Source organism: Taudactylus pleione, unplaced genomic scaffold, assembly GCF_031769625.1.
Source record: "Taudactylus pleione unplaced genomic scaffold, aTauple2 ptg000110l, whole genome shotgun sequence".
In the NCBI taxonomy this organism is placed as follows: domain Eukaryota; kingdom Metazoa; phylum Chordata; class Amphibia; order Anura; family Myobatrachidae; genus Taudactylus; species Taudactylus pleione.
The window spans coordinates 2,644,187-2,667,608 of NW_028284512.1; the positions used below are offsets into that span (position 1 = coordinate 2,644,187).

General features: G+C 44.3%; 1 protein-coding gene across 7 annotated transcripts in view; it reads right to left on the reverse strand.

Moving 5' to 3' along the window:
• Positions 1–319: 319 nt before the first annotated feature.
• Positions 320–23,422, reverse strand: part of GOLGA1 (golgin A1) — a 43,226-nt gene continuing 20,123 nt past the window's right edge. For 6 of the 7 annotated variants that reach the window (XM_088471104.1, XM_088471106.1, XM_088471100.1 and 3 more), the window contains 13 exons: positions 22,717–22,812; positions 22,047–22,142; positions 15,302–15,397; positions 14,751–14,903; positions 13,510–13,605; positions 11,747–11,836; positions 10,832–10,934; positions 10,225–10,385; positions 9,081–9,233; positions 6,739–6,798; positions 3,092–3,247; positions 2,753–2,839; positions 320–1,790 (listed from right to left, as the gene is read on the reverse strand). In XM_088471104.1, the coding sequence (XP_088327230.1) occupies positions 1,710–1,790; positions 2,753–2,839; positions 3,092–3,247; positions 6,739–6,798; positions 9,081–9,233; positions 10,225–10,385; positions 10,832–10,934; positions 11,747–11,836; positions 13,510–13,605; positions 14,751–14,903; positions 15,302–15,397; positions 22,047–22,142; positions 22,717–22,812 (1,428 nt within the window). In that variant the 3' untranslated portion in view covers positions 320–1,709. The remainder of the gene's footprint in view (positions 1,791–2,752; positions 2,840–3,091; positions 3,248–6,738; positions 6,799–9,080; positions 9,234–10,224; positions 10,386–10,831; positions 10,935–11,746; positions 11,837–13,509; positions 13,606–14,750; positions 14,904–15,301; positions 15,398–22,046; positions 22,143–22,716; positions 22,813–23,422) is intronic. The other variant, XM_088471105.1, reaches the window with a different exon arrangement.

Sequence of the window (23,422 nt, forward strand, 5' to 3'; positions counted from 1 at the left end):
GAATGTGGCTGGTTTGCAGAACTGTAGCTTGCATGCGTTAGAAGCAATGCATTCTGATAGGGAAACATGTGGCACTTATCGTTGAGACACTCTACACATCCCTGTGCTTCTGCCTGGGCATAAAGAACTTCATTAGTTTAACCACCAATGTCCCAAGTATAACTAAGATGTCTAGAAGGGAAGACTCAATAAAAAAAACAAATTTTATGTCTAGTTTACCAATATGCTTTTGGTTCTCCCATCTCTATTTCCTAGTATGTTCCCTCTCCTCATTACTTTGTATAAACTCAATAAAAAGTCTTAAAGAAAAAACAACATCTTGAAGGAGTGTAAAACTGATTCACAATCAACAGCACAGTATTGCTACAATGACACAAAAAATGTATAATAATACTGATTACAAACACTAGAGACAACAACCTGTATTAATAGGTGCATCGTGGCCCATGGGTTATTGGTTTTTGATTGATAGGTTTAGTTTAATATGTCCCTAGTGGTCTCTGCTAGACTGATCTTCTTTTGGGGAGAAATTGAAGATGCAGTTTGTAGCTCGTGCTCCAAATCACAACCATAATTGCATCCACTTTTTTTCACAATACTAAAGCTGGGTACACACTAGACTATATGTCGTCCGATTGGGTGGATCGGACGACATATCGCCCACATCGGACAGTGTGTACCCACTATGACGCTGCGCGTCATCAGCGACATCGCCCCTCGCGATATCGTCAGCGGAGGCCATGCTGCCGAATGCAGCATAGCCCACGCTGTCGCGCCTTCGCTCCCGGCAAGTGTGTACGCTCCCGCATGTCGTCAACGACATCTAATATTTAAATATTATATCGCTAGATAAAGGGGATCAGGTCTGCTGGCAAGATAAATGTGCTATATTTAATGACAGTATATCTTTTAAAAGAAAAATAGTTCTTTAGAATGATTAATAAGCTAAATAATGAAATTATCTTTATGTTACAGATAACAATGTCCCAGTTGCTAAAGCTAATGGTCACCAGTAAAGTGGAATAGGGAATGCAAGGTTAATAAACACAATTCTAGATTGTTTCAATCAATGGCAAGAATCCTATAATGTGCATGTTCAGTAACAAAAAGTTAATTCTCCATTTCTATATAAATAGAATATTGAAACGTGACATAGCAATAATTACCCCTTTATTGGACAGCATGTACTTAAGCCATGTGATTCCATTTTAACTTATGCTGTACGGTAAATGAGCTTGTAATACACTGTGCTGTGAACGGGAATCTCACCTGTTCTCAAAAGCCCTTGGAAGTGTATTAAATGCTGAAATAAATCCGTTAGGAGGGTTCGCGGTACCAAGTAAATGCTGGCCGGGTATCGCAAGACAAAAGCTCTGTAACACTGAAAATTGATCTGATAATGGTTTCATATTAGAGTCAAAATGCTCTACCTGAATGCATTTCATATGCAGTATAGGAATAGTACAGGAATCTTCCATTGCATAGGATCATATCTACAGATGCTTGAGGTTGTCATGTCTCTGGGCTGGTCATCCACTCAAACCAAAGCAAGTCACCACCGAGATACCCGGAGTGTAAACAGGTTTGGAAAAGATCATAGAACACACAGTAGGGAAAGTGGTTAGAAGACATCAAGACCTTCCAGCGGTTAATGTTCTTTTCATAGAAAGTGCAGTCATAAAAGAGTTATTCTCTACATTCCCGTCCATTTAAGACCAGGGTGTCCTCGGCTTGGAGATGGATGGACGGACTGTACCCTTTGGAGCTGGCTTAGAACCAAACCAAGACATCTGTAATGACACAGAATTATGGAATGAGTTGTGAGCATTCATAGAGCTGGATTGTGAGTCGCGCGCAAGACAGAAAGCTGCCTATATCTAGCTTCAGCACACTGCGCATTAGGGCTGCATCCCGGCTCTTTCTCTGTGTCCACTAAATGGCCGGCAACAACGCATACACACTCAGGAGAATGGTTTGCTGGAAGTGTAGCCACTTACTGGATATTCTGAGTCGTGCTTATGCTAAGAGGCCACTAAGTTCAGACGGATTTCCTTCATCCAGTGGTAGGTGGTGATGTAAGTGCCAATGAGACCGACAACGGTAGCTGCTGCAGGCGGAGGAGTGATGCAGTGCAATCGCATAGATGCTTAGCTCAGAACACGTGTGTAGTCGCATTAGCGTTCCGTTCGCAGCGGTCGTCCGGAATGGAGTTTGCATTACGTGACTCACAATCAGGCCCACAGTCTACAAAATGTTCAATTGTCCTGAAAGGAAGCTAATGTTGCAGAAAAAGAAGTTCCAGTCACAATCCCGATAATCAGGATCCCAGCGCTTAGAAAGTCGGCGCCAGAATCCCGGCGTAAATAGTACTGGGGTTAGGGAGAAGATTAAGCACTAAGGGCGGAGGGTTAGGTTTAGGGTGCGGGAAGGGGGAGCTTAGGTTTAGGCACTAGGGGGGGAGGGGAAGGGTTAGGATACTGAACGACAAATATCCTAACCCTGTTGGGACGCTGGCGTCAGGATTCTGACCGCCGGAATCCCGTACCCAACCCATGCAGACCTGGATATTCTTTATATTGTGAGCTGTTATTCCTTGTAAAATTCACAATCCCAAGACAGGTAAGTGACACAAACTACATCAGATTTACTACAGACGTACACTGCAGCTTGTTACTGTCTTTCTACTGTATTCCAGGGAATCCCAGGAAATTACAAGGAGGACAAATTAGAATGCTATTAAATAATATTTTACCTTATATTCTAAAGTTTCTTTAAGTAGATTTTCTTCTTCCACAGAGAAGTTGAGCAATACTGATACAGCTTTGATAAGATGGAAAGCCTGAAAACATCATTAAAGAAAACCATTAATTGCGTCATATATTTAGAGGCTGTGTACATTTTCCATCTTGCTGATGTCATCTGTTGACATGGACTAAACGGCGGAAATACCCTGTGACTCCTCGAGGTTTTCCCAGTATTATGGGGGGCCATAATGAACATAGCTCTCATTGCAATGTGTCTTAAAAATGAAAAGTATAAAAAGATAGTTTTTGATTATAAATGTTACATCGTTTTCCAAAGAACTCCTCACCTCTGCTTCACGAGCGGACATGAACTTCAGCACAACGTGTTTTAAGTACTCAAAGTTTATCTCCCGTAAGTCATTTAGGTCTGCGTTATTGGTCACTGTGAGAGGAAGCACTGGTGGATCAGAGTTCAACTTCTCCTCCATGTCTGGTTTAAGTCTCTATAAATAAAACATGTAGTTTAGAGGAGTTGAGAAGAGCAGCTAAAGAAACTGGTTCTGGCTCCTATGCACAAGAATTTCAAAATGAAATGAATCAAGGTGATAATGTCACAGAATCTATAGACATGACTTTTAGTGCAGATTATTATTGTGCATGAGTTTGTCTTTTGTTTTCTTTTTAAAGCAATATATTTTTAAATTGTATCTTTTTAGTGAAAGGCTTTATATATTTTAATAAGAAACATACAAAACAAAGAAATAAACAAAACTCAAACTAAGAGCTCATTACCTGAAGTTTTGTTATACCATAATATGTGTTCCCTATAACTAGGTTTGCCATATCATCACTTTACTTTGGACACTAGTGAATTACAAAGGTTCTGTGGCTGATTAAAACCAGATGAAATGGAGACTTGGGGGTATATTTACTAAAGTGCAGGTTTTAGAAGTGGAGATGTTGCCCAATCAGATTCTACTTATCATTTATCTAACGCCTTCTAGAAGATAATAGCAAGAATCTGATTGGTTGTTATCGGCAACAACTCCATTTCTAAAAAAATCTGCACTTTAGTAAATATAAATATACCCCTTGAAGTCAGCAAGCTACAGAATCTTTGTAATTCATGTGTGTTCCGAGTTAAATTTTTGCATTAAGCTTTTGCATTAACCTAGCCAGGAGAGAAAAACAAAATGGTGGAAGAAGCAGCTGCAAAGGACAGAGAGACTACAATCCTGGATGGGCTGGTGCGGGCATTCAGTATCTAGAACAGGGAATAACAGATGTTAGGATGGCCCAAAGACACCTGGAATGAGTATTAAGAATGCTTAAAAAGTAACATTCATATGGAGAACTTTTCTGGCAAAGGCAGCTTCTGCATAGGTACTACTTCCACCAAATAGGACTTTGAAAAAGGCAGCTTCTGCATGGGTACTACTTCCACCAAATAGGACTTGGAAAAAGGCAGCTTCTGCATGGGTACTACTTCCACCAAATAGGACTTGGAAAAAGACAGCTTCTGCATAGGCACTACTTCCACCAAATAGGACTTGGAAAAAGGCAGCTTCTGCATAGGCACTACTTCCACCAAATAGGACTTGGAAAAAGGCAGCTTCTGCATAGGCACTACTTCCACCAAATAGGACTTGGAAAAAGGCAGCTTCTGCATAGGCACTACTTCCACCAAATAGGACTTGGAAAAAGGCAGCTTCTGCATAGGTACTACTTCCACTAAATAGAACTTGGAAAAAGGAAGCTTCTGCATAGGTACTACTTCCACCAAATAGGACTTGGAAAAAGGCAGCTTCTGCATAGGCACTACTTCCACCAAATAGGACTTGGAAAAAGGCAGCTTCTGCATAGGCACTACTTCCACCAAATAGGACTTGGAAAAAGGCAGCTTCTGCATAGGTACTACTTCCACCAAATAGGACTTGGAAAAAGGAAGCTTCTGCATAGGTACTACTTCCACCAAATAGGACTTGGAAAAGGAAGCTTCTGCATAGGTACTACTTCCACTAAATAGAACTTGGAAAAAGGCAGCTTCTGCATAGGTACTACTTCCACCAAATAGGACTTGGAAAAAGGAAGCTTCTGCATAGGTACTACTTCCACTAAATAGAACTTTGAAAAAGGCAGCTTCTGCATAGGCACTACTTCCACCAAATAGGACTTGGAAAAAGGCAGCTTCTGCATAGGCACTACTTCCACCAAATAGGACTTGGAAAAAGGCAGCTTCTGCATAGGCACTACTTCCACCAAATAGGACTTGGAAAAAGGAAGCTTCTGCATAGGTACTACTTCCACCAAATAGGACTTGGAAAAAGGCAGCTTCTGCATAGGCACTACTTCCACCAAATAGAACTTGGAAAAAGGCAGCTTCTGCATAGGTACTACTTCCACCAAATAGGACTTGGTAAAAGGCAGCTTCTGCATAGGTACTACTTCCACCAAATAGGACTTGGAAAAAGGAAGCTTCTGCATAGGTACTACTTCCACCAAATAGGACTTGGAAAAAGGCAGCTTCTGCATAGGCACTACTTCCACCAAATAGGACTTGGAAAAGGGCAGCTTCTGCATAGGCACTACTTCCACCAAATAGGACTTGGAAAAAGGCAGCTTCTGCATAGGCACTACTTCCACCAAATAGGACTTGGAAAAAGGCAGCTTCTGCATAGGCACTACTTCCACCAAATAGGACTTGGAAAAAGGAAGCTTCTGCATAGGTACTACTTCCACCAAATAGAACTTGGAAAAAGGCAGCTTCTGCATAGGTACTACTTCCACCAAATAGGACTTGGAAAAAGGAAGCTTCTGCATAGGCACTACTTCCACCAAATAGGACTTGGAAAAAGGAAGCTTCTGCATAGGTACTACTTCCACCAAATAGAACTTGGAAAAAGGCAGCTTCTGCATAGGTACTACTTCCACCAAATAGGACTTGGAAAAAGGAAGCTTCTGCATAGGCACTACTTCCACCAAATAGGACTTGGAAAAAGGAAGCTTCTGCATAGGCACTACTTCCACCAAATAGGACTTGGAAAAAGGAAGCTTCTGCATAGGTACTACTTCCACCAAATAGGACTTTGAAAAAGGCAGCTTCTGCATAGGCACTACTTCCACCAAATATGACTTGGAAAAAGGAAGCTTCTGCATAGGTAGTACATCCACATCCAAGTGAGGAAGCACATAGGGACCGCATAGATGGGCTAAAAGAGAAAGGGTGACCGAACATGGCCTCCAATTAGCAAGAAAACCATGACTTCAGCAATGAAAACTAGTTGGTTCTGCAAGAATCCTTGATGATTTTTACCAGCTCAGGTAGGAAATGGGAGTTTGCAGACAGGAACAATTTGGGACCTCTTGTCAGTTGCCCAAGGTTTTATACACCTCACCCTATACATCACTGCAGCATTAGCCAAACGTCTAAGGCCCTTTCTTCTGTGTAAGAGGATGCATCCAGGATAAAGGAAGTCTGCTACAACCATTGTGAACCCTTAGCCCTTTTACACCAAGGAGCTACGTGGGATAACCCTGCAATAACCTGGGTGCTAGCTCTGGTGTAAAAGGGGTATAAGTGAATGAGACGCTAAGGAACTGCAGGCAAAGCAAAACAAAAGCTCTTATAAACATTCCCATTCCTATTTTATCTCCATGTTGTGTAATTGTTATTTACTACTTATTATATACAGTGCTCACTTTGGCAGAGCCTGTATTCGAATGAAACAAAAGAAAGAGATAAAGAGCAGTGTGGAGGAGAGCAGTGTGGAGGAGAGCTGTCTGAATGGATCGGCTAATTACCTGATTAGCAGCAGGTCTAAAAGCAAAAAGATAATTTGACTTGGTGGGATGGGGGCCCAGACATGTAATCTAATTAGCATAATTAGAAACAAGAAAGTTATTAAAACAGGAAGAAATAAAACAAAAACGGGATCATTTAGAAGCATGTAATTTCCACAACACAATGCACCAGATTATCTATCCACCTACTCACCAGCTCCTTCTGCAACGTCTTCTTAAGCTCCGCCATCCTCTGCTGAAGCTGTTTTATAGTCTGTGGGAAAATAGATCATGTTAGTGTAAAGCTAGGTACAAGAAAAATAAAAAAAGAAAACAGACATGTCCCTTTGTTGCCATTTTTTGATTTGCTATTTTTTGGATTTACATATATTCTACGACCTCTTTGTGATAGATTTCCAATTTACTAGTGTCCATCTTTGATTTGCCATTACACGCGCAGGTGTGGTAATAAGACAATTTATATGAGTAATAAACACACAAAGACTTTTTTCATATTTTATATTTCACTGGAGAGATTATTACTTATTATATATATTTTTAAGATTGATTATTAAAAGTTAATTTTTAATCACATTTCTTGTAAGTGCGCCAACAAAGGGACATTTCTTTTTTCTTTTTCTTGTATGATTAATCTTGTCCCAAGCAGCACGCCCCAGATATCATATAAATATTGATATTTATTATTTCCGATATTGGGGTTCCACATTTATCTCTGATAAATTATTTACTGGTGCAGAAGCTTTTCCCAGATTCCTTTCCCTTTATTCTATAAAGCTAGTTACACACTGGAGCGATGTTGTTACGATTTGGCCATATCGTAACGACGTATCGTGCCAATTGCGCAGTGTGTATGCGCGTTACCGCGGTCGCATGCAACGTCGTCAGGTTTTATGTGTTGCACATCAAGCGGCCCCATTCATGTTAATGAAGGACAGAATGAGTGATCGTTCCGTTGTTCATAACATCGCTCTAATATGTACCCGCGGTACAGTGTCAGCCCAACATGTCAACATCTCATCCTGGCACGCATCGTCCAGTGTGTACTTACCTTGGAGCTGGTTACACACTGTGCCAACGGTTCCACTGACAGGCAGATCCGCCGACACAGCGGCAGATAAGGTAAGCTTTACAAACTTACTGATTGACTGCTCGATGTGTGTTCCCTGACATCACAACTGGGCGGGTATTCGATTTGCCTGCCCAGTGGAGCTGTCAGTCACCGGTGTTCCCTGCAGCCAGTGTATAGGTGGTCAGCTGACCACCCAAACACACAGGCAGATGAGCTGATATATCTTCAGATGTATCGGGGGTACACACCCGCTGACACGCTAGCGATATATCAGCCGATATATCACCCAGTGTGTACACAGCTTAAGCCAGTCGGGTGACCCTGTATTACTGCAACGTACTTTAAGACTAGATGCCAGGCATGGGGAAAAGATTTATGTCAATTGCTATTTAAAAACTGAAGCCAAAAAGATTTGTCCAGAGGATAGGACACAGCTCTATGGTCATGGATAACTGTATGCCCATACTAGATTGCACTTCAGTGATCCAGACCTGCATCAAAGTGCAAATAGCCAGGAACCTGTGCTGATAAAAAATAACTTTAGAGCAGGTGCTACTACCAACCTTCATTATATACACAAATAAAAGGTTATGTTAATTGTAGAGTTTATCAAAACTATTTGACAATCAGTACTCTTAGTGCTAAGAGCATGCACCTTCGTCTTCCTGTATGGTACTACAAGTACAAGTCTCAGCATGGTAGCACCTCTTATGTTTAAAATGTGGGTGTACAGTCCAAGCCACTCACCCATTCCTCGATATTGGTGCATATAATGTACACTAAAAGGTTGAGACTCCTTCAGCTTGATGTTAGCACCGCTCCCATCTGCCCTGATAATGTCAATTATGGTAAGTCTTTGATAAATTGATGTGTGTTAGTATTAGGATGTTAAGGACCCATCTGATGGGGCTCACCATGACGTAGTGGATGGGCATACATTTTTGCCCAAACATGTGCTAAGAACCTCAATTATACTCCATGTTAATATAGAGTTTATCAAAACTATTTTGACTATCAGTGCGTAGAGTGTGCACCTGCATTTGCTTTTACCTGCATGGCACTACAAGTCTCAGCATGGTAGCACATTTTATTATGTTTAAAACTCGGGTGTGCAGTGCAGTCCAGCCCCCCCTTTCCGTCATTATGTACTATCACAGAAGACAAAACTGACCTAGAGATAACACTTTATTTATACGAAGACAAAATGTTTAGCTTGTGCCATAACCTTCTATCCAAGGGCACACAGAAGACTGGAGCTTTCCCTACAAGGTTTGTAGGCGTTACATTAAGTGACCTTTAGTCTGGGCCACTCAATGGCTAAATGAAAGCTAACATTAAATCAGGGATACCGGTATTATTTTGAACAAAAAAAAATTCAGATTGAGGAACCGTTTAACTCACTAGTAAAAATATCTAGTGCTGAGAGGAGGCACAGAATAGCTCTGTACTTTCCCTGCCAGCCACACCTTATTTTTTTCAGCAATTTGTTGCTCCATCTCTCGGTTCTCCTTCTGTAGCTGTACAATGTCCCCCACGGTCACATCTCCGTTAGGTTCCTGAGTGGTTGTACCATGCAGACGTTCATGCAGAGTGGAGACCTCTTCCTGCAGTGAGGATACCTAGTGATGAGCACAGTGGGGGGGGGGGGGGGGGGGGGGGAACAAATTTGTTGCATATGATAATGGAAAGAAAAACATCATAGGGCATGTGGACTTCACAATTATTAAAAAATAAATAAAAAAATCACCCAACATCATTTTTCCACAGCCAATCTACTACAACAGAAGTATAGGACTCCCGTTGCATAGGCATACTCCATGTGGGAAAGTATACTACATTTCTCCTCGATAAAGGAACATAATCTAAAGATATTACGATATACAAGTTACGACTACTGCTGTTATGGGCAGATCATAATCTTATTGGGTTTCATGTGCTCACCATCTCACAGATGGATCAATCACTGGATGTGTCTTGGTGTTGTTACTTACAGCACCACTACCATCTAAAGTGGAGAACATTTTCGCACAGTGCCTGTAGATGCGGAGAGTGAAGAACCAATCAGAAGCTGCAATGCTCGTAATTATTCTCACATGTCCCATCAAAGCATCACACAGCACTGAGCAATAATGTTACAGGTGCTAGACCTTTCATTAGAAATTTGATAGAGTAGTCAGCAGTTGATCACTATGAAAACTGATGCAATAATACTTTTTACAGTGATCAATAGTTCGCTATTTTGACAAGCACAGATGTGTCACCTTCTGGTGAACACAAAACAGGATAACACACCATAGGTGGATGTACAATCACCCACAAGTATATACCCTTTAACATTCACAATTACGGGCAATTGTTAATGTATGATAGAACGATCACTGTTCCGTCCTTTATTAACTTACTACATGTCACCAGCGATATCGCTAGGTTTAATGTGCAGCACATCAAACCTGACGACTTTGCATGTGACAGCGCATATTGAGCGTACCCACTGAGCGATGTCGTTACAGAACGGCAAATCATCCAGACATCGCTCTACCCAGCTTAACAACATTCTTACAGTAACTTGGGATATGCGGTCAGCAGGCAAGTGCTCGAGTACTGCCATACCTGTGACTCCCTTGCCAGCAGGGCCTCCTTCTGCTCCTGAAGCTGCAGCTGGACAGCACTGGCGTGCTTCTCTGCAGTCTCCACACTCTGGGTTACTTTGGCTTTGTAGGTCTCCAGTTCTGACTGCAGCTGCTGCATTCGTAACACGATAACATCATAATCTAATAAAAACAAACAATTAAAGAGACCGCATCATAGGAAATGATCACAGAACAATGGGGCAAACCAATCTGACTGTTCTCCACCAAGTCGACAACAATGAATGTGCCCCATGCTATCCATTATGATTGTTGCTGAGCATCCAGATCAGTACAATCTGGCCTTCTGAAAGTGTCCACACATTTCCTTTAGATTTGGCTGCTCAGAAAGGAGACTGAACAGCAGAATTGTGTTATATGTTACACAATCACGGAGGTGAAACATCAATTAGAGAACAGAGCTAAACACAGATCATATTGTTTTAAAAAAATAAAATAAAGAAAGCCACCTTTAAACGGACACAAGCCCTTAGCACTGTGGCTTGTCAGGGGCACAGCGAGCCGCCAACTGTGCAGAACAAGTGTAGTATTTTGAATTTGGTACTAAATAAAGATTAAACACTGCTCACCTCCCTTCAGCATGGCAGCCTCTTCAGCCTCTCTCACCAGCTGCTCATTCTTCAGGGAGATTTCCTGAGTGTTCACCCCAATAACAGCTGTCAAATCTGCCACCTGTCATTAAGCAGTGGATACAATTATTACAAGGTACATTACATGCTTCTGTGTCATCTTTTTTTTTTTTTTTTTCCAAAATATTTTATTGGTAAACTGTATACATTAATAAAATAAATATAGTATACAATGTATCACAATCAAATATATAAACAGTTACATTCCATGTTTATCATGAAACATATATATATATATATATATATATATAAGTTATCAGAAACAAATGGATTGAGAGAACCGCACGTATCCCCAATAAACATTATGGGTCAGCCAAATTACTACTTTAGAAGGGTGAGCCTCCTGTTGAAACAACTTCTAGGTTGTACCAAGTTGTTAGCCTCACCGCTTGGCGTAAATTATCTTTTGTCTCAGAAGGTAGCGCAAAACTTTTTGACCTTTTTTTCCTTGTTAATTGACATTTCAAGCCAATCCATGTGGAACAAATAGGAAATACGAGGTATTAACAAAGGTAATGTCAAGGTATCTGTGGATATCCACTGAGACAGGATGGTCTTCTTTCTTGCTGCTGCAATTTTAGCTAACAAAATTCGTTGACCCAGTTGTGGTTTAGGTAAATTTTGATCAAGGTATATGTCTCATAGGGCCCATTCGGGAGAGATATTAATACTTCTGTGTCATCTTAATAAATTCCAAACCAATATGCCTTGAATACATCTCTTGCTTCTTTAGGTCTACTACCAGGTCCAGGTCATGACAAATGGTCATAGACAAATTATCCACCAACATCTGCTATCTACTGAGCGAGCTGGCTTAATATTGACTTAATGTCTCCCATGTGTGCAGTCACTCACTTGCTGCTGGAGCTCTTCCTTCTGCTTCCGCGTTTCCTCCAGAGCTTTAGCAATCTCTACGCTCACAGTCTCCCTGCTGCTCAATTCTTCCTACAATGAGAACTTCTATTACAGGCATGAAACATGTACTGAATGCAGAAAGATTAGCAGGTCTGTGTACAGACAGAAACATCACATTTTCCACCAAAATACCTATATGCAGACATCATGCCACACAAGGGTTTGGGTATGGGAGACCGGCAGTAGGGATGCCAGTTGTCAAAACACTGAGAGCGGCATCCCAATGCTGAGAATCCCGACAGGGGCTAGGTAAGTATGCTAACCCTCCCCCCTTCACCCCCTAACCCTCCCTTTCTGCATCCTAACCCTCCCTACCCCGCACCCTAACCCTTCCCGTTAATGCACCCTTAGTGCCTAACCCTAACCCCCTCCCCTCCCGGTGATGCCTAACCCTAACCACCCCTGTCCACAGCCTAGCCCTAAGCCCCCTATGGTGCTTAAACCTAACCCCCTTCCCCCCCCTTGTGGCTAACAGCTATCCCGGCCCTTTTGTGAATTCTTTCTCTACCATCGTTAATGCATTCCTCTAAGGGAGCACCAATCTCCTGAGCCAGTCTATGTTTCTAAGCCATCTGTACCCCATTAGAGAATCTCTCACAAATCAGGGCTCAATGCACCATTTATGTTCAATTTGTAACCCAGTCTGTTATAATGTCTTGCTGAACACAAATATTGAAGAAATCCAGGAGAAAACATCATGTAGGGACTGATACATTCTGGCATAACCTCCATCACAAGTGGCATAATAATATGCAAACATTACTATAGACACCAACTGCTCTCTAAAGTACTTACATCCGCTCTACCTAAGCTGAAGCAACTCCTGCATGTTGCACCAAACCCTTACACAAATGTACTTTATTACCCTATCACACCTCTACTATATAGTGCGGAGAGATGTATTCCTACCACACCCCCAAAATAATGTGCAAGGTGCAAACGGTCTCCCCTGAGCTCATCTCTCTGTGGTGGAAACTTACATCTTAACTCCATCCAACATGAGCTGCATCCTACTTAACATAAAATGGATTCTTCATCTACATTCAGACCCAACATAGTATAATGCATAATGACTAATGCCGCGTAACCACTACGTGATGTTACTGAGCGATTGCACGATTACGATGTCAATCGCTCAGTAATTGTGCACAAATCGTGCACTATGTCGGAAACGACCAGTGATGCGCGCTCCCACTGGTCGTTTCCGACATTAATCATCGGCTGAACATGCTGGTCCATCTGCCGAAAACGACAGATTGGCCATGTTCAGGAATGAAGGAGGGAGCCTACACTGAACGATCAGTCGTTCAGTGTAGGCACTGCAGGGGGAAGGGGAACGATGGTACGATTATGATGTTGTAATCGTATTGTCATGCCAGTATTTGCTAGTGGGTACGCGGCTTTAGAGGTTTGCTTACTGAGAGACAGGGTCTAAAACTCGGCGCTCTTGATTGTGTTTATTCCCAAAATGTAAAAGGGCAATGCTTTTACTAGCCATGTTTGGCTAGTAAAAGCATTGCCCTTTTAAATTTCATGATTGGCAGCGCCGGGTTTTAGAACCCGACACTTAGTTAATAAACCACTATGGGCTAGATTTCCAAATCATCTCTGCGGGATGACTTCTATCATTATAAAGGCTGTTATTAATGCTACAGGCAGGCATAAAGATACAGAACGGTAGATCTCGCTTTGCATGGACACACCTTTAACTTCTCCTGATCAGCTTCCTGCATCCTCAGGGCAGTTTCCAGACCTTGGTTCTTTGCCTTTAGAGACTCATTTTCTTGTTCCAGTTGACTCTGTAGAAAATAACAGATAAGCATTTGGAAGCCTTCCGAAATCTAAACTCAGGTTTCAAATAAAGAAAAGTTCTAATGTGGGTCAACTCTGTACCGTATTTTCTTGCGTAAATGCAGCACCCTGTAAAAAGATGGCAAAAATGCAATAAAACCCCCCAAAACCTATGAAAAAAACACCATAACTGTCCTAAACGCTGCAGTGATTATATTTTACATTCAATACAGGAGAAGGGAGAATTATCTTGGGATGATGCATTTAATAAAACTTAATGTAACGTGTAATTGAATTAAAATAATTTTGGTCAAAAGAGTCCAGTAATTATTTTTTTAAAGTGCCATAAAATCTAGTCCTAATTGCAAATGTTATAAGTCTTAAGTAGTCCCACACAGTTATCTGTAGCATAAAGAGGTGTCCACATACATCTCTACAAATTCAATTCGCATTACACAACACGTGAGCGCGTTTGACTTTTTCCCTTAAAATGCATCTCATTCACAAAGTGGTGCGAATAGGACGCACAAGCAGCTTATGCCGATTAAAATGACATGCGGCATTCCTATGTTCTGTGTGCGACTGCGGCTATATCTGCATGCAAAATGCTACGTCACAGTGGCTGTGATACTGTAACGTAGCATTTTGCATGCAGATACAGTTGCACACAGAATATAGGCACGCTGCATATCATTTTTAATCAATATAAGTTGCTTATGTATCCTATTCACATCACTTTGCATATAAAGTGAAAAAGTCGCACAAAAAGACGCTCTGCGCTACAGAGCCACGCCACGGCACGACTAGAAGAGCTGTTTAATGCGCAAGGAGGCTAGATGTATGAAGACACATCTGTAAGTGACTGTGACATCTCTAATAGTAACCCAAACTTCTCCGTTAAAAAAAAAAATTACACTTTGTAAGAAGGAACAGAGAAAGTTTGCTTAAAGGTGTCCTGTTGTCTATGCATAAAACCTGGTTAGGTCTGTGTCCCTCATGGCTGAGGTTACAAACTTAAGTTCTGTCTTAATAAAATGTTCACATATACATTTGAAGATAATATTTCATCAGTTACCATTTTACATGTATTACAAATTATTTATCTGACATCTCCTGTATGGTTGCTGAAATACCAGATAAAAACGTAGCTTACAATATTGTGCTGCGTGGACGTCCTATCAAAATCTCGGGCACTTTCCAGAGCGGAGATTTGGGCCTCTAGTCTCTCTATCTTCTCTGCACACTGCTGTCTCACGATGTGTAGCTGCTGTGTCAGTTTATCGGTCTCGGATTTCAGCTCGGCTTGCTGAATGCAGGATCCAGGAACCAAGAAAACAGACAATTTTCAAGTCTAGTAGTCATCTTATCCTCTTATAGCGATACAATTACATAATTTTTCATAAAGGAGGTGCGCATAACCCACAGTAAGCAATCACCTACTAGCTTTCACAAGACCAACCAAAGCTAATGTTTGATTGGTTGTTGTATGGTATGCACACATACTGTATGCATTTTAATAGTAAATAACCCCACTGACTGGTAAATATTGCTTTGAAAATAAAATGTAGTTCCTTTAGGAGTCTTCCGAGCCATCAGTAATGCAGTTGTGCGCGTATTTGCCTGTAAGGCCAGTTACTCTGCATGAGTGTAGATTAGAAGCAGCGATGAGAGCTTGTGATAGAGAAGGAAACCATAGATACCCACACACAGTTTGATTTCTTCCTCTTTCTCCTTAAGCTTCTCCTCTCCAACTTGTAGCCTCTCGCGGACTTTCTGCAACTTTTGCTCAAGGGCCTTCAGCTGATACAGCAAAAACATTAAAGTCAGAAGGGTGATCTAGCAACTTTGTAGCAAGTTAATGGTTGGTGAGAAATTCAATTGAGGCACCAATTTATTAACATAATATTATATATCTGAATATAAATAAAAGAAATATGCTTATCAAGGAGCAGTAAATGAGTACACATAATTAAGTAAATAGTTACCGGAAATGCAACTATACAGGCATACCTGATGAATAGAGACTTAACTGATGAAGTCTTGACAGGACGAAAACAAGAGATATGGTAAGAACTTACCTTTGTTATCTCTGTTTCTACGAAGTCCATAGGGTCCACAGGGTTGACCTTGGGGATATAGCTGGATCAGGATCCATGGGCACCACACAGTTAAGCTTTTAGCTCCCAGGATGCACTTGGGTCCTCCTCTATACCCCGCCCCCGAGCCACAGGCACCTCAGTTGGTAAGCAGCCTAGGCCGGAGGAGAATATGGAACAGAGAGAAGGAAGACTGGAACACACAAGAAACCATACTCACAGAAAAAGGAGACGGAAATACCGGTGACCAGCAACACAGCCCATTAGAAGCCAGGTGCGTCAGGGCGGGCGCCCTGTGGACCCTATGGACTTCGTAGAAACAGAGATAACAAAGGTAAGTTCTTACCATATCTCTTGTTTTCTACTTCAGGGTCCATAGGGGGTCCACAGGGTTGACCTTGGGGATGTCCCAAAGCAGTTCAACTAAGGGCGGGGACGCTCCTGTGCAGAAAGGAGAATCCTGCGCCCGAAGGATGCATCCTGAGAGGCAAAGGTGTCAAACGCATAAAATCTTAGAAACGTTTGAACCGAAGACCAAGTGGCTGCCTTACACAGCTGAACAGCTGAGGCACCACGTTTAGCAGCCCAAGAAGGGCCCACAGAACGAGTGGAATGAGCCTTAACAGAGGCTGGAACAGGTAAATGCTCTCGTATCTAAGCCTCCCTAATAACAGAACAAAACCAACAGGCCAAAGTCTGGTTGCTGGCAGGCCAACCCCTCTTATGAAAACCAAAGAGGACAAACAAGGAGTCGGACTTTCGAACAGAAGCAGTCCGATCAACATAAACTCTGAGAACACGGAAAATGTCCAACGAAGTCTCCCCTGCTGTAAGATCAGGGGACTGAAAGGCTGGGACCACCAGTTCCTGATTGATATGGAACTTAGAGACAACCTTAGGTTAAACACTCAGGACGAGTGCGAAGCACTGCTCTGTCCTGGAGAAAATAATTAAGAAGGGGGGACTACATGAAAGTGCCCCCAACTCGAAAACCCTCCTTGCTGAAGCAATAGCCAGGAGAATCCTGAGAACACCCCGGAAAAAAAGTCTGTACGTCCGGTAACATAGCAATTCTACGTTGGTACCAAACCGATAAAGCAGACACGTGCACCTTCAGAGAGGAAAGGCGTAAACCTAAGTCCAAATCCGACTGAAGAAAAGCCAGAATCCTTGAAACTCTGAATACCTGAGGATCATAAGTTTCTGGACTCACTCCACTGAAAGTACGTGTGCCACACTCTATGGTAAATCCTTGCAGAAGCAGGCTTGCGTGCCCTCAGCATGGTGGAAATAACGGAACTAGAAAAGCCCTGGGACCTTAAGACGGCCGTCTCAAGAGCCACGCCGTCAAAGACAGACGACCCAGATCCGGGTAAAGGTAGGGCCCCTGAGACAACAAGTCCTGCCGCTGAGGAGGAAGGTACGGAACGTCGATGGACAGACTCTGTAGGTTGGAGTACCACGGACGTCTTGGCCACGCTGGGGCCACCAGTACCAGAGTGCCTCCGTCCTGATAGAACTTGCGCAGGACCCAAGGCAGAAGGGACATCGGAGGAAACAGATATGCCAGCTGAAACGTCCATCTGACCTACAGAGCGTCCACCAGACTGGCGCCGTCGTCCCTTGTCCTTGACCTGTACACGGGCAACTTGTGACTGTGACGAGAGGCCATCAAGTCCATCTCCGGCAGTCCCTACTTGTCCATGAGTAGTTGGAATACCTCTGGATGAAGCGACCATTCCCCTGGATGCACGTCGTAACGGCTGAGGAAGTCTGCCTCCCAATTGAGGATTCCGGGAATGAAGACTGCAGAGATCGCTGGAAAGTGGCACTCCGCCCAGGTTAGGATGTGAGACACTTCTGCCATCGCAGCCCGGCTGCGAGTTCCTCCCTGGTGATTGATGTACGCCACCGTGGTGGCGTTGTCTGACTGCACTTGCACCGCCCTTCCGTGAAGAGTGGTGCCGGCCGACTGCAGAGCCCTGTACACGGCTCTTAGTTCCAGAACATTAATGGGGAGAGCCGCTTCCTCCGCTGTCCAACGACCCTGAAGTGACAAGGAGCCTGTCACCGCCCCCCAACCCCGAAGACTAGCATCTGTCGTGAGCCGAACCCAGTCTGGGATCCAAAAGGGGCGAACCTCGAGAAGGTGAGCTGTTTAAAGCCACCAATTCAGGGACTGTCGTACATCCGGAGATAGCACCAGGGTCTGTGACCGGATCCGGTGAGGCAACCCATTCCAGTTTGCTAGAATCAGCCTCTGCAGAGGCCTGGAGTGAAACTGGGCAAATTCCACCATGTCGAATGCCGACACCCTGGAACCCAGCACTCTCATTGCCGAGTGTACCGAAAGACTGGCACAATCCAGGCAACTGCGTATCCGCAACTGTAGGGAAGATACCTTTTCTGGAGTTAGAAAGATCCGCTGCTGATGAGAGTCTAGGAGGGCCCCCAGATGGACCATCTGCTGAGATGGGATCAGGGATGACTTCCTCCAATTTATTAACCACCCGTGCATCTGCAGACAAGCCACCGTCAGTTGGAGATGTTGCAGCAGAACCTCCGGAGAGCTTGCCAGCAATAGGAGGTCGTCCAGATACGCTAACAACCGTACCCCCTGGTTCCGAAGGTGGGCAGCCATAACTGCCATCACCTTGGTGAACACCCTCGGCGCTGTGGAGAGCCCGGAACTGGTAGTGACGGTGCAACAGAGCGAACCGCAGACACCTCTGATGTGACGTTGCTATCGGCACATGGAGGTAAGCGTCCTGGATATCCAGGGAGACCATGTAATCCCCTGGTTCCATAGCCAGAATTATGGAACACAAGGTTTCCATTCTGAACCTGGGAATCCTGAGAAACCTGTTCCAAGACTTTAAATTTAGAACGGGTCGATGGGAGCCATTGGGTTTCTGTACCAGAAACAGCAGAATAGTACCCCATCCCATGCTGAGATTGTGGAACAGGTACAATGACCCCTGCAGTCAGCAAGGAGTCTATAGCTTCCCTGATCAGCATAGCCTTGGCTATGTCCTGAGAAGGACTCGTGCAGAAAAACTAGTGAGGCGGTCTGCGCCGAAAAGACAGGGCGTACCCCTGGGAGACCACTTCTCGCACCCAGGCATCGGTGGTGGTACTGAACCAGCTCTGGGCGAAATGAAGAAGTCGGCCTCCCCTTTGGGATCCCCCAGAGGGAGGCCCGTCCCATCAGGCGGAAGGCTTATCTTCCTGTTTGGAAGAGGGACGCCTGGCACTCTAAGCTTGTTTCTTGGACCTAGCCAGTCTATCCACGATCCTATCCAAGTCTCGACCAAAAAGTAATTCCCCATTAAAAGGTAAGGCCTCCAGGCCCTTGTTTGAATCAGCGTCTGCTCTCCAGGACCTCAGCCATAAGGAGCGGCGGGCATGCACAGCCGCAGCCGACACCCTAGAGGTTAGCAGACTAGCGTCCAAGGAAGCTTCTCCAATATAAGAAGCCGCATCACTCATCTGTCCTAGTAATGCCCTCTGGACTTCCTGAGTATCCTCAGGAAAAGTGTCCCCTAAGGCATTGGCCCAACCCTAATGGCCTTAGCCACCAGGAAATGGCCCTGGACGGGCGAGCAATTGCTCCCGAGAGGGAATAAATAGACTTAAGGCAAGCCTCAACCTTTCTGTCCGTGGGATCCTTTAACGAGGAAACTGACGGTATTGGCAGCGTAGCACTCTTAATAAGGCGTGTGACATGGGAATCCACCGCCGGTGGAGCTACCCACTTCCTACAATGCGCCTCCGGGAATGGATAATTGGAAGCCAACCTCTTTTGAGGCACAAATCTCTTACTGGGTGTCTGCCAAGCCACCGCCATATGATCCGTTAATTGATCAGATAGGGGGAATACCGCCGAAGTCACCTTAGTTTTTTTTAGTTTTTTTTTTTTGTTTTTTTTAAAAACTAGGGAATTTCTACTTAGGATCAGGTGCCTCATCCTCTATTAGGAGAATGGCACGCACCGCCCTAACCAGAGCTCGTACATTAATAGACGACCGAGATTCCAACTCCTGAGCCGAGGTGTACGAATCGGAGTCGTCCTGGACATCACCCTCATCTGAGGACCCCTCAGTGTCCGAAATCTGCGCCGCATGCAACTTATGTGCACGCTTAGACGCCCCTGCAGACCTGTCATTGTGCAGCATCGACTGAAAAGTCGAAGATGCAGCTGCCAGACTCTGGACTGAACTGGAGAGCACGTCCACCCATGGTGGAGGAGCTGCCACATTGGTCTGGAAAGGCACCACAGACTGTTGTGTAGCAGGAGTGGCCTGAAAATAGATAGGCAATCCTGAATAAGGGTCCACAGTCTGTGACCCAGAGGAACTCTGCAATAATTGCGGGGTACACTGGTAATGGGAAATGGTAGGCTGGGACAGAGTCCTCGTAGGGACAGCAGACGGAGCCGCAAGGCGGTCCGCCAGAGACACCAGCACCTGTGAAAACATAGCCCATGGTGGCTCCTGTGTCATAGGGGGTCTGGATTGACCAGGAGTCAACTGACACCGCTCATAAAGGCCATCCAGAGATGCCTCTTCCCTATGTGATCCCGCAGAGCAGCGCCTGCAGGAAAACAACACTGGAGTCCCGGAGTGCTCAACTTCACCCTCAGACATAACCAAATATAATGTACAGACAAAATATATATGGCAATAGAGGAAAAAAGAACTGCACTTCCCTGTGTGCTGAACAACAGTCCTGAATATGGCACTGTGCAGCACACAACTGTATGTGACAGACCTCACAAATACTTGATTTATATATGTGAGGTTAGTAGAAAAGCCCCTCCTCCACACCTGTAGGGCTAAGGAAGAAGGAAAGAGATAGATATAAGCTGACAGTAATAAGAGAAAAATACAGACAGCAGCACTAGCAAAAGTCACATACCATGCAGGAAGATATACTCACTGCACCTTTACACTACACTCAACCGCCCAGATTCAGTGTCTGGGAGGGCTATAGTGCTGTGTACGCCGTCCTAACAGGGGAGAGGTACACAGGGGGACCGGTCCGCGTGCTCCCTGAGGGATCTGCGCTGCCATATGTAGAAAAAAATGGCCGCCAGAGACCTCAGAGGAGGAGTGGCCGAGTGAACTGCAGCTCAGGGACGCTAGACATGCAGGCTGAAAAGCGCGCTGAGCTGAGGGGAGGAGCCGCTGAACAGGGAAGGCTTCCTCCCCTGGCTGGCCATTAACCCCAGGGATGCTGGCTTCCCGCTTGCCGGTTATCCCTGGTGGTCTAGTGGTCCCACGGGTTATGGGGGGGGCCCGCCGCCACTGCCAGCAGCCTCCGGTCTGTCCCCAGGACCGGAGGCTAAAGGACTGCATTTAAGGTATTCCGCGCGCCGCTGCTAGCCAGCGACGCGCGGCTTACCTGAATCCCCGGCGACTCCGGCAGCAGTCCTGGGAGGTAGACAGAGTCCGGCTAGTACGGACTCTGTCCTCCCGCCGCGATCCCCATATCAGTACTGGCGTCGCGGCGCCAGTCGGGATCAGAGCGGCAGCGTGGGCGTCTGTACAGACAGCCCTTCGCTGCCGTCTGTAGTAAAAAGAGAAACTAAAATAAATAAAATCTATTAGAAAATAAAAAGCTTCTGGGGGCTGCTCCTGCAGCCCCCCTGCGCGGTGACCGAGTCCGGCCGGGCACCAGCTTACACTGAGGTGCCTGTGGCTCGGGGGCGGGGTATAGAGGAGGACCCAAGTGCATCCTGGGAGCTAAAAGCTTAACTGTGTGGTGCCCATGGATCCTGATCCAGCTATATCCCCAAGGTCAACCCTGTGGACCCCCTATGGACCCTGAAGTAGAAACGCGTCGTTCAAAAACAGTTGGACACCTCTCTAATCTTTTGAAACCTTTTCCTATCAGATAAGCTGTGGTTATTCTATTCTAATGTACACATTATAATTTGTCTGTTTTTTTATATTAAATAGATTGTCTGGATATACTACACTATTGGTGATTCTCCTTTTATACGAACACATCATGTTGGAAAGCCCATGAAGCATACCAACAGCGAGATATTTAAGAAAGAGAACTTTACAGATAAGCCTGAATTGTTTTATTTCCGGTACAGATGTACTTAGATAGACGCCCTTCTTCTATGTATACTCAGAACTGCAGCTTGAGAAACGACTGCCACTGAAAGGTGTTTTGAAGTTTGGCATCATCACTGTCATGGATGTTACATTTACGGGACTCGGAACAAGCCGAGCACCATTCAGCAACACTGACATTTCCAAATAAGTATACATATAGACACATAATGTACCGAAATGTATAAACATAGATGGGTAAATAGATATGCACACATAAATAACACTGACCTGTAAGGAGCTTTCCTCTTTGAACTGGTTCAATTCGGTTTCCTTCTGCTGTAGCAAATCTTGTGTCTCTTGTAGCTGACTGTTTAGTTTTGCTGTCTATTGGGAAAAAAAAGCAGCCAGCAAAGCTCTGAGTGGTCCGTAGGTATGCGGAAAGCACCTGTGTGTACAAGCCCTAATTGTGTGGCACTTCAGCTGCTGTGGAACGATGAATGCCCTGATGTTTTGTTGTTAGGGCATGCTGAAACTGTGGCAGGGCATGCTGTTATGTACAATTCCACAGCAGTTGGAGTGCCAAACGTTGCCAACCGCTGCTAGTCTATACAATACTGTTACAGCAATAAGGCAATAAGTCCCAACAGCTGGAGACTCACAGTTTGTCTAATTCTGACCTAATAAGACAGTGCTGAGGCACTGTACAGATCTATCGTCGTACTACGACAGCTGAACTGCAGGATGCCCACAGTGCTTAGCCTACACAAACATGTTCCCCTGCTCCACGCACAGTAAGGGCTGCCATATGCCATATACATATTCTAAAGATTATTATTATAGCATGCACATTACTCAGGTGGCACAAAAAGTATTTACATGCAAGATATTACAAACTTGTGCACTGTCTGAGTATTGTGTGGTGTGTGCTGTCACAAAATTAGGAATATTGGGCATTTACTTGGGATTCCATCTGCGTGACTGTATCCAAGTGCAAAGTCTTGGTCTCCACCAGCTGTAGTCTGGTCTCATCCAGCCTCATCTCCAGGGCATCTTTCTGCAGATAGTAACACCAAGCTGTGTGTTGGAAGGGGCAAATCCACCAAATACAACGGCTTAAAGGAACAATGACCAAACTACACATTTGCAAGTTTCTCACTAAAGGATTTTCATTTTACATTTGGAACCTTTAGATTCCTTCACCTCGTTAGTGCCCCATATGGATGTAGTTTAGACAGAACATGGATACGTCTTCTCTGCATGTTTATTTTTGTGCATGTACTTTGAAAGGAGTAATATTGGGAGTAAACCGGACTAGTGGGAGCCAACACTAAAATATTGGTGATCATAAATAATGTAACTTCCTTTTCACATCAATGTCTGATCACGTTTGGAACAATGTGGGTGGCCCATGTTTGAATCAATGTCTGCAGTTTCTTTCAGATAGAGTAAATTGACAATTTATTTTGTGTTTTCAGTAGCTTGAGTCCTGATCACACTTTAGTATGTTGGGATTAAGAGCCTGATTCAGCAGAGTACCCCATCGGTCACTTAGCTGGCTCATGGCATTGTAGATGCTCCGCTGTTATGTTCTAGAATGCAACTCGGATCAGTAATGCATGCGGGAGGTATGACGCCTCCTGCTGAATTACCATATTAGAGCTATT